This window comes from Chelonoidis abingdonii, chromosome 9, assembly GCF_003597395.2.
Source record: "Chelonoidis abingdonii isolate Lonesome George chromosome 9, CheloAbing_2.0, whole genome shotgun sequence".
Lineage (NCBI taxonomy): Eukaryota > Metazoa > Chordata > Testudines > Testudinidae > Chelonoidis > Chelonoidis abingdonii.
The window spans coordinates 15,608,453-15,620,652 of NC_133777.1; the positions used below are offsets into that span (position 1 = coordinate 15,608,453).

The following is a 12,200-nucleotide window of genomic DNA, read 5'->3' on the forward strand; positions in this document are numbered from 1 at the left end:
CAAACTCTATTGGCTTAATATCCCTGATACTGATGCAAGGGAGAGTCTAGCATCCTAACATGGTCTCTTACTAGCCACTTTCCTGCCCCTAATCTATGAAATGATTGTACAATCATTATCTAAACCAAACAATCTCTGAATTTCTTCAAATTGGTCCATCCCCAGTAAAAAGTAGAACTCCACAGATGCTGCCTCTGAGCTGAGCTTCCTGAGATAAACAAATTAAAGCAAGGATGTACAAAATAGCTTTGTACTTTGAAAGGAAGTAGAGGAAAGATTTATTTAAATCAAATAAAACTGCGGCAGTGGGTAGAACCCTGAGAAGGATGAATCTGTGGGCAAACGGAAAAGCTGTCTGGCTTCTGCTGTACCAGGAGACATCACTGCTTTCCCTTTGTCCATAGTAGAAACTGCCCTCTTGTAAAGCTAGATTGTTTCAATTTCCTCCACTGCAAAAGGTCAGCTTTTCTTATGTAAATATTGCCCATGCAGAGACAATACAGTTCCATGCCCTTTTCATGAAAGCCTAACGTTTTTGGTTCCTGGAAAAAAACCTTAAGGAGTTAATTTTTTGTAACACACCAGCTCCGCTGGCAAGTTTGCAGATGAGAGTATTCATTACAGTCCTGGCAGCATTTCCTGTGTCTGATGCTACTTCATTCTTGTTGTTGCTATAATCAGATTTCACACTGATCAAGCATGAATGGGGCAGATATGTGAAAATGCTTAGATCTGAACAGACACAATAGCATTTCATGAAGCTGAGTCAGGAGACCTAGGTTTTATTCCCAGCACTGCCACTGCTTCACTGAGAGACCTGGGGTAAATCACTTAATCTTTTTGCCTTGGATCTCCCCTCTGTAAAAAGTGGTCACAGGAACCTCACTTTTATTTTAAATAACATTTACTGAGAAACAAAGATTTTAAAAAATGACAGTGCTAAGCATTACTGTTGTTACGACAAACCCACAACTGGATATTCTGAAAGGCAAACACCGGGCCCATTAGCATGAAGTTTGAAGAGCAACATCAGATCAGTGAAATCCTGAAGGTGTTTCCATAATAATCCTGTTTTTCAGGGCTTTAGAAGTCTGCCACTGTAACAGGGTGGCTTCCTCCCTGAATGGCTAGAGGCCTGGGGCCAACCAATCCTAGTTACAAAGTAGACACACCTGAGTCCTCTAAAGAGCAGTAGGAATCTGCAAGAGGAGGGATGCTCAGGGAGAAACAAGCAGAGTCAGTTGTTGCTGGGAGCAAGAAGGCTCCAACAGGGAACCCTGAGTTTTTACGGAACGGGCTCTAGGTAAGGAAGGCTTGCAAGGTACCCAGCAGGAGACTGGAGCAGAAGCTTGATGGGGATTTGAGAACTTTTATTTTGAAATGTTATGTTAATAAATCCAGCCACAGAAAGGAGTGGGCTGAATTTAATAGGAGTTCGTGTGTGTTAAAGAATCCTCTTGAAGGGGGAAAATGAAGCAAGGTGCCTGCAGAACAACTTCAGACCACAAGGGAACACTAATGAGGCAGCTGATCTGGTGAAAGTCATAAAACTTCACTTCTGGTTGAAACTTGCTATATGAGCTCTCTATAAACTGTGTGTGATTATGTTGCAGAACTTCATTAAAATTAATTAAGGCTTTCTTTCTTGTGTGTGTCTGATGACAGCACAAACTGTCTACTTCAAGCCTCCCTCCAGCCAAATTATTCATACTTGTTGAAGAATGAAAGGCCTCTGCAGCACTGGAGCACCATGATAGCCTTTGGTGGGGAGCGTGGCAGCACTGGGGGGCTCTGCATTGGCTGCTCATTGCCCCTGAATGTAGAGGGGGCCAGTGAGGTGAGCCAGAGTGCTTCTGGATCCATGTTACTCATAGACTTTAAGGTCAGAAGGGACCATCATGATCATCTAGTCAGTGCAGTGGATGGGGGGAGACAGTGTACCGTAGACTAGAGTACGGGACTCAAACACAGTTCTGCATTGAGTTCTGTTTCTGATTCTGCTACTGGCCTCCTGGGTAACCTCTGGCAAGCCACTCAACCACTTTGTGCCTCAGTTTCCCCATCTGTAAAATGGAGATAATGATACTGACCTCCTGTAAATTTTTATGAGCTCTACTGATGAAAAGTGCTAAATAAGAGCTACGTATTATTAATGTTTTGCTGAATTGAGGCAAGAATACATTACTCCAAAACTACATTTATTGTTCCACCTTTGTATCTAAATATAGTACTATAAGGGCCAAATTCTCTTCTCAGATACACCATCATAAATCTGGAATCACTCCACTGGATACGAGTGGGGGTCCACACAGATCTAAAGGTCTCCCAGCATAGAGCTCCATGAAAGATTGAGGCCTATACTATATTAAACAAAGAACACAGGATGAAGCTCTCAAAGATGAAAAACGCAGGTAGGCACCCAACTCACAATGAAAACGTTGTGTGCCTAATCCACATTTATGCCTTTGAAAATCTACCCAATAGCAGAAGCAGGTATATCCTGCAGTCCATTAAACTACATAGTTTAAATATTCTCCCCGGGTCATTGCAAGGGTGATCTTTTAAATTGTCAGAGGCTACAATGTAGTTATATACTCACATACAATCAAAGTATGTGTAATAAATACACGGGATAGACTTCATTTGGCACAAGAGTTTCTGATAAGCAAACAATTGTGTTTTACCTAAAATTTATTTTAATCTGTAGCAACCAATATAGTCAGTTTAGACAGACCACAGTACACTGATGTCACATTTAGAACAGCTGAGTCAACATATACTGATGTCTGATAAAGGATTAACTGGGCAGCATCTTTTGGCTCAACATTTTGGCTCTCTGCTGTATTTCTATTCATGAAACTTTCACTTATACTACAAGTGAAGCAAAATAATTCTAAGATGCAAAATCTGTATGCAACCAGATATGTTTCAATACTTGTTTAGCAGTGTATTTTTAATGGAGTAAAGGATTTCATTAGCTGATCATTAAAAAGATAAGCATGTTAATGGTGAAAGTCTTTGCTCTAATGTTTCTAAAAGACTGAACCTCTTTAAAATACTTGGCATTTTGCTTTTTGTCCTACTGCTTGTCCTAAATGCATTTGACAACAAAGAGACCATTCAGTTTGCAGCAGAATAGTAAAAAATGTCACCACTGTCAATCCAACACATTGACGTTAGACAGGTACCAGTGAAATACTCACCAGTTGTGGGGTCAGATGCTCTAATGCTAGTACTGGAGTTGCGAATAGATTCAAATATAGTGGATAGAAACTCTTCAGGTGGAGACGCTGGCCGAGCCATCTTTGCTATTTGTAAAATTGTATTTGGGAACTTAAAGAGGGGAGATAAAAGCAATAAAACACTTTCAGAACTCCCTCCCATTTGAAGCAAAGCAGTTAGGATGTGACAAGGGGCGAGAGCACTGCCTAGGCTCCAGTGAACAAACGTTAACCACAACTCAGCACCACCACCACCACCACCACCTCTTTGTTACAGGTGTTCAGGGGATAGGACTGTAAATTGGCTCCTTGCAGATAGAGGGACCATGATTAGGGGGAGGCTCCTGTTACATGAGCCCATGACTGGCATGAACCACATGCTGGAGGGAGTTTTCAATAACACTTCTTGCTGATTTCAAACTTTATCCCTTGAGAAAACCACCTTCCTGACTGCACCCTTGTCTGGCTTCTCCTGAATAAATTCATCAGATTACACAGATATATAAAAGATCACAAGATTATAAAAATGAGGGATGGAAAAGAAACCACTTAGTCCACCACCTGTGAGAGCAGGATTAGTCCCACATTAGATATTACTGATACTACATTAGCTCTTAGCTGAAGGCCCAAAGGTATAAATCGTTATCTGCCTATATAACTCGCATGGTGGGTGAGGTAATATCTTTTATAAGACAAATTTCTCTCATCAACAGAAGTTGATCCAATAAAAGATATTACCTCACCCACTGTGTCTCTCTTCTATCCTGGGACTGACAAGGCTACAACTATACTACATATATAGTTCATAGTATGCTCCCACTCTTAATAATGGGTTAGGAAGAGTTTAAATCCAAGTAAGGTAACTCTTCACATTTGGATACCATGATAGGGGAGCAGGGAACACTGCACTGTATGAAGCTTTGAAAGCATGACAGGCTGTGTACAGATCCATAAACATATAATCTCTTCCTATATAACAATGTGCACTTATCTATGTACATGTACAGATAACTCTTTAGATTATGGGCTAAATCCCAGGAGTTTTGACTGAGTAAGGAATGCAGGACTGGGGAAAAATATTTACAAGGTTCCTTGGAAGTAGAATTAAACATCCACTAAGTAATGGAATGCCTGTATTTTAAATTTAATTACAACATTTACTATAGTAAAGCTTTAAAATGATCTTCTAGAATCTTAAAAATTAAAATGAGAAGATACCTTTTCAGCAAGGACCGTTAATTCATCTTTTGACAAAAGAGCTACAAATGGTCCAATATCCTGTGTTGTTTGAGCTGTCCAGTTCTTTGGGATGCTAAGAAATTTTTTTGGAAAATTATACACAAAATATCAAATGCCTGCAATACCACCCTGACTCATAACAGTACTAAATCTTCATGTGTGTCTTATATTGTACTCAGTAGCAAAGATAGATGCCTCTTTACCAAAGTGACATTTTGGATTTTAACATCAGATCACACTTCCCTGGTTTATGGTGAATCTACAAAGCTGTCTCTCCCTCCTTAGTTAGAGAGTGCTTTCCACCCTCTTTGTACATCTCTCTCAGTATTTATTGCGTGCCTATTACCATAATATCTGATGAAGGATGCATCTCCCTCCTTTTAAAACCTCTGTTCTTTTTCTTTATAACAGTCTATCATATTACACAGCACCAAAAGTGAGTTAGACACTTTATAAACAAAAATAGATGCAGTCTCTGTCCCACAGTGCTTACACTAAGTACCCAATCCTCCAAACAGCTAACTACCTGAGTAACTTTACTCACCTGCTTAAATATTTGCCGGATTGACCCCTAAAAGTACACAGGCCTGATTTTAAGAGGTGATGAGCACCTGCCACTTCCTTTGACTTCAGTGGGAGTTGTGGTTGCTCAGCTCCTCTGAACATCAGGCCCATATATATTACAAACAGCAGTGTGTTGCTTACTCTGGAAAGATAAAACTTATTAATACACAGGCCCTGGAAACTAACCAGAGATTGAGGCAATCTCTTTCTGATAATGCTGTCTTTATAAAAGAGGAAAGGAAAGCGACAAAAGCGGGCAATAGTGGTAGAGTTAGCTATGCATAATTTCAGCTTCATATTTTTCTGTTGTTCTATTTCTCTCTCCTCTGTTGTACTAACAGTGCATGGAAGTGTGCACTAGGACCTATGGGCCTTGGACAAGTCTTGCCCAATGAAAGCCTATGTTGTTTTTATAATTCTAGAAATGAATTCTAGGAATATGTACATCCTGCATCTCTAGAAATGATGTTCTGAACTATTCATTGGAATGTTGGTACTTTTTGCAGTTAAGGTTCAATTCTGCGAGATGCTAAGTGCCCTCAACTCACTACAGCAGTGCTCAATACCTTCCATGATTGTGTCCTTAGATACTAAACCGACTGATGTTAATCCACACAACCAGCTAGTTGGCAAGGAATATAGCTGCACTGCTAACGTTCAGCCTAAAATTTTTTGTAGACGACAGCAGTTTGATTAACAGATCCATTACAAATATTTTGGACGCTCATAGAAGACATTTTATATGGGAGTCTAGGATTTGACCTGTTATCAAGATGCTTGTCTATATAAGAATGTTAATGAAATATACCAAGACATGTTAATGCAATGAGGCATGGTACATTAGCCTGAATGTGTGCCAAGACTGAAAAGTGCATAGGCATTATATTTTAAAAGCTGAAAAAAACCAGTGTTCAGTAAAACTGACATTCAACTTACATTTGAAAAATAAAGTCATTTTTAATACTTTAATATATTCAGTTCCAAGCACTTCATTACCAGAAAAATACTGACATTTTAATGGAAACTCAAATAAGAGCAACAAAAAATAATCAGCAGACTCAAGTGACTGAGTATAAGGGGGGAAGATTGCAAGCACAGCTTAGCTAAGTGATGACTAAGGAGCAGTGTGACTTTGTGTTCAGGCTCTGCCTTCAAACATGAGATTCTTCCAAAGGGAACAAGAAACCACAAGAGAGAAATTGTATATTCCTATAATGTGGGGATTTGGGATAGTTTTCTCTGGATAACTGATATATGAGTTAGGTTCAAGTTAGTCTTCTAGTATGACAGCTATGAATTAACATTAGTGGGGCTCACACTTTGTTGCTTCTTTAAACTGCAGTAATTGCACACACCTGGGGCTCCCCTTGCATCTCACTTCTCCCCTCATGCCCCGCAAGCTTCCTGTGTGCTACCATCGTGGTCCTCTCTGTTTCCTTCTATTTGGCATAAGGGACCTGCTGCAGCCTCCCCACACCTCTCTCATACCAGAAGCTCTGCATGCCCCCTCCCATTCTCTCCAAGGTTTCCCCTTCTCCCCCAGTGCCAGAGGCTGACTCTGTGCACCCCCATTCCTTCCTTCCTCCCACACTAGGGTCTTCCATTCTCCCCCCCGCCAGGGAATCTGTCTGTCCCCCACTCTCCATGCTCCAGCCCCAGGTCAGGGGCTCTGTGTGAAATCCCATTCCACCCATGCCAGGAGCCCTGTGCTCCCCTCCCATTCCTGGGGCTCTGTGTGCCCCCTCCATTTCCACTCTTCTTATTTCTCTTATGTCCAGGAGGTAAGTAATTCATCGTCACCATGTTCAACTCTATTGGGAGGATAAGCAGAGGTGAGCAGGGATATTGTTATGCTAGAAGACATTAACTGGTGCTATCAACCAATTTTGATCTTTACAATTCCAGAGGTGCTTGAAGCTGGGGCTCTGATGAACAGAGGACAGGGCCTCTCTGCCCCTTCCATTTTCCCCCTTCCAATTTTCCACTTCCCCTAAAAATCAGTAGGGTTCTGCCTATTGGTTCCTAGAACATTCTCTGAAATGTTGGAACTGATGCATCATTCAAAAGTTATCATGTTACAGGCAAACAGAGAAGTGCCACCAGTTGAGTGTAGGGCCTTGCAAATTCAGACAGGTACATAGGGTTAGGGTTTTTTAAATGCAGATTGTTTTGTACAAAGCAAACGGTGAGTTTTTATATTTATATGGATTAACCCCAGCAAAAGCAAAACTGTATGTCTAATATCTTACCCATATAACTCAGTAAATCTGTATTTAATTTCAGTCTTCTGTTCATGGCTGAGCTGTCGGCAGAATCTGAATTGGTGAAGGGCTATTGCCATGGCCCGCACAGATATTCCATCGCGTATAATTGCTGGAGGTAAATGGCAGATTAGATTTCCAAGTATGTCCATGTCATATTCATCACTGATGGAACCGTTCTGAAACAAAGAGGTCAAAGTTGATGTGTTTACCTCACTGGTAGAGTTAATACTCTATTGTACTGTGCAGCCTGGGAGTTTCAGTAACTGTTTGCTCACAAAACAATGTAAGATGCGCAGATGGGTTAATCCAGCGACTCTCAACCTTTCCAGACTACTGTATGCCTTTCAGGAGTCTGATTTGTCTTGTGTACCCCCAGGTTTCAGCTCACTTAAAAACTACTTGCTTACAAAATCCAACATAAAAACACAGAAGTGTCACAGCACACTATTACTGAAAATTTGCTTACTCTCTCATTTTTACAATATAATTATAAAATAAATCAACTGGAATATAAATATTGTACTTACATTTCAGTGTATAGTATATAGAGCAGTATAAACAAGTCATTGTCTGTATGAAATTTTAATTTGTACTGACTTTGCTAGTGCTTTTTATGTAGCTTGTTGTAAAAGTAGGCAAATATCTAGACCAGTGGTCTACAACCTTTTTGCACACAAGATCACTTTTTGAATTTAAGTGCAACCCAGGATCTATCCTGCCCCTTCCCCAAAGCCCTCCCCTACTCACTCCGTCCCCCCTGTCTCTGTTGCTCGCTCTCCCCCACCCTCACTCACTTTCACCAGGCTGGGGCAGGGGGTTGGGGTGAGGGGGCTCTGGGCTGAGGCTGTGAGCTGGGGTGCAGGAAGGGGTATGGGGTGCAATCTCTGTCCAGTAAATACTGAACAAAGCAAAACAACAAGCATAGATCTCAATTAGAGCAAAATTCTGCCCCCTCCTCCATATCCACTGAACAACCATGATGCAACAAAACTGGTGCAGCTCTGCCATGTGGAGACCAAGGAGAAAGGTTTCCTGGAGTCTGTGTTGGAATGGGTGGGCACAAACCCTGAGTGCCACAGAGCCTTCCTCTGCAGGTCTCTCCCTGCATGCCATTGCATTGAGGTTTATTGTGCAGAACACAGGATGTGTGTGACGGGATGAGCATCTGCTGCTACATGGATCAACCAGCTGATTTCCCCTTATACAGCAAGGATGCAATAGCAGGAGGACTGTTACAGCCTCAAGGTTTACAGCAGCAGTCACAGACTAGTGCTGATGCAGTTTTGCAGCGTGGCAGAAAAGGCCATCCATTTCCCTCTCCTGGGGAATACCCTGTGCCTGGTACAGCTGCTCAAGATCAGCAAAGGTTGGAGAAACAGGATATGTTTCTTAGTGTAAAAACTTTCCAAGTTTGTGCTGTCCTCACCAACTTAATCCATGCAGCAATGGCTTCTCATGTGAACACTTTGACCACACAGGGGATTGAATATAGCTTTTAAGAAATGTTTATATCTTGGACAGAGAACAATAAAAATCATTGGGAAGAAGAGAACATAAATATTTGTACAGTTTAGAAGAGAATGCAGCTGGATAGATATTGATATGCTTATAAGAAATATAGTACTAGCTAAAACAGAGAGGAACAAGCAGGAAATATAGGCTCTCTTTTGCTTTAAATCAGAGTGAAGGAATTTTATTTGTTGAGCTAAACAGCTTTAGCCCATAGAGAAGCATTAGCAATAATCCCCCTGAGCTGTACCGAAAACAACTCTGCAAAACCAGGGAGTTGCATGAATTTTTGGCCCTTCGCAGCCATCTGACCTTTGTTCTGAACAAACAGGCAGGCTGCTAAGCCAGTATCTACAATCTGCTATGGGGCTTGCATGGTCCAGAACATCACACATATTTTGCACTAGCTTGGTCCTAAGACTAGAGTGGACTAATGCTTGGCTCCACGGGAATTTCTACAAGGCAATTTCACTTACTCCTTAAATATAAATGCCTCTTTTTTTCAGCACATGTAGACATGGACCCAATTCTGCAGTCCTTATTCATGTGTGAGTCAGAAAGATCCCAACTACACTACAAAGCTAAGCATGTGTAAACGTGGTTAGGGAACAGTCAAGGCCTAGCATTGTTATAACATATATACTGTCCATGGATTATAAGGTCAAGCACAATATGAAATTGCAAGTACTGTGTTACACTGAAAACACAAATCTGACAAAGCCACAATGCAGAACTTCCCACGCAATGTTAAAGTAGCACTTATTGTGAGGCAGAAACCATCCCAATTTAGGGTAATTGCAAAAATGGCTTTTGGTTTGTTGCACTCTTTTTCCCCACCCAAAAGAAAAGTATCATGCTCACCAGACACTCCTCTACCTTCTGTAAGACTGTATTCTTTTTGTGCGAGTTTACAGTCATAAGATCCAGTTCAGTCTTCCCCAGACTTATCAGGAAAGGGACACACGAAGTGCCTGAAATGGATTCCAGATACTGAGCACTGGAGAAGGAGATAAAAAAATAACCACCACTTCTTAGTTTGTAAAGCTGGACTTCAGCTATACCTAGTACTGCATGTGAAGACTACAGTGACAGGGCCACATTCAGAGATGAGTAAGTTGGCATAACTTACATACTGAGAAGCTAGGAAGAGGTGTAAGTTAAAGTAGTCTCCACTTACAGACAGGGATGCTGGAACAATTTTTATAGTGGGGGTGCTCAGAGCCATTGAACCAAAGTGTAAACCCTGTATATAATGGAAACCACTTCAAGCCAGAGGGTGCGGCAGCAACCCCAGCACCCCTAGTTCCAGTACCTATGTTTATAACTTCTTCCAGCCCTTCAGCATGTACGTCAACTTATCTTCCCTTAGACAACGCCAGAGTGGGCGTAAGCAGCTCTAAGGCAGTCTCAGCTTAAGGGAGTCTAAGTCAGGGGTTCCCAACCCTTTTTTTCCTGAGGCATCCCCCCAACATGGTATAAAGACTATGTGCCACAACTGTTTTTCTGCATATAAAAGCTAGGACTTGCGTTAAAGGGTAGTAAGCAGGGCAATTTGCCTGGGACCTCATGCCATAGGGGGCCCCTGTTAAGCTCAGGCTTCAGCTTCAGCCCCAGGTGGCTGGGCTTCAGCCCTGCATGGCGGGGGCTTTCGCTTTCAGCCCTGGGCACCAGCAAGTCTAATGCCAGCCCTGCTTTGCAGACCCCCTAAAACCTGCTTGCCCAGGGGCCCCCGAGCACTGGTCTAACTTACATGTGGCTTCTGAATTTGGCCCACAATTATAAATGTATTACCTCATTCAAGCATCACTGTTCATGCCCTTCTCTGTAAAGGTTCTATGAAGTGGTGTTGTAGGTTCTTTGAGCTATTTTCATTATACCTAGAGAGGAGTTTGAACTAGAACCCTGGATAGAAGCTCTCCAGAATATTGGGGAAGTTCAGACCTCATCTGTACTTGGTGGTTGGTTCAGTTCTCTAGAATGGGTCAAACCAAACTACTGGATTTGAGCACCTTTGAACTCTGGGGAAATTTGGATCCCAATTTGAACACTATAGCTTGGACCACTCTCTCATTATAACACTTACAGTTGAGGGGTTACATCAGTAACACAGGGAAGATCACAACCGAAGAATAAGTGTGTGCATGTTCCTATATGCCAGTATCTTATCCTGAGCTGAACTTTCGCAGGTCATTATTCCATAATGGTAAATTAATCCCTGTAGGTATTTTGGAAGCCTCTCCACAAAGCAGTTACTGGCTGTGAACATTAACTTTCTTTAACAAAAATCCCTCCCCAGAACTAAAATCTGCCTTCTTACCTACAAGAAATGAAGGGGGAGGGGGAGAGGGAATAATATACTGTTAACTTTCAAAGGAACAGTCAAAGTGCACATCAGTGTCACCCTGTGAGCTTTTCTTGGTCACCCTTGTCCTTCTCCCTCCCTCTCTTTTTATTGGGTCTGCTTGACCCTCCCTAGTTGTCATGTCAAATCTAGATTGTGTGCTTTCTGGGAGAGGGACTATGTCTCTGCTGGTTCTCTGAGGTGCCAAAAATAGCAAGTGATATTAGAATATTTCATACAGGTTTTTCACTAGGCTTCATTTAGAATAGATATGTCCTGATGGTATTATTGGGTCTAAAAATGTATCCCAATTGTGAGTGCAAATGGAAAAAGTAGGTGGGAGTTCATAAGATGTCACAATAGCCTATAACTTTTTGCCTGCTTGGAAAATAACCGTGGAAAATAGGTCAAATTGTTTTCAGTAGTGAATGTTAAGAACAAGAAAACCAGACAGAGAAACTGGAATAGGCCAAACAAATAGGGCTTATTGATATGGTTCAAGGACTATTGAAATCATGCTTAGTAAGAAGATATGGTGCCGGAAATTAATGAACCAAAATTGGTAAGGTGGATATTAGGCCTAAGTGGTGGGCAAAATAATGAGGAGACTCCTTGCTTTGGGGGGGTTAATAAAAAGAGATTTTTGGAAAAAAACAACTCATCTCCCAACTCATCTCTCCCAAACACATTCCCGACACTCTCATCTCTACCCATCTCATTACTTTTTTAATGAAAGGAAGGCCAGCAGGCCTTGTTCATGTTTTAGGAACTTTGTTTTTCATCTGAGATTCCTGAACCCAGTCCTGAGCCCATCAGTGGGGTTACCGAATTACCTGCATTGCAGTGGTGCATAAAATATCCTGTTCCATTTCCCTTACCTTTGCGTTATTTTCTGCACCCTTATTTTCTCCTATTATCTCTCTCACTCTCTTGGCTTTTCATTAGCTCCTGAAATCAACTGCATCGTATCGGCACAGTGAGATGAAATTACCACAACCCTGCCCTGTCTAAGGAGAAAAGGCCAAACCAGATGACATCTCTGACTGGAGTGTGAGCCAGGAT

The 12,200-nt window shown here is 41.7% G+C and overlaps 1 protein-coding gene across 1 annotated transcript in view; it reads right to left on the bottom strand.

Moving 5' to 3' along the window:
- The window catches only part of OTOA (otoancorin), a 51,455-nt gene that overhangs the window by 18,828 nt on the left and 20,427 nt on the right, over window positions 1-12,200 (bottom strand). Inside the window, exons 18-21 of the mRNA XM_032802173.2 lie at window positions 9,659-9,794; window positions 7,274-7,464; window positions 4,440-4,533; window positions 3,204-3,333 (exon numbers count right to left, since the gene is read on the bottom strand). Coding sequence (XP_032658064.1) covers window positions 3,204-3,333; window positions 4,440-4,533; window positions 7,274-7,464; window positions 9,659-9,794 — 551 coding nt within the window. The remainder of the gene's footprint in view (window positions 1-3,203; window positions 3,334-4,439; window positions 4,534-7,273; window positions 7,465-9,658; window positions 9,795-12,200) is intronic.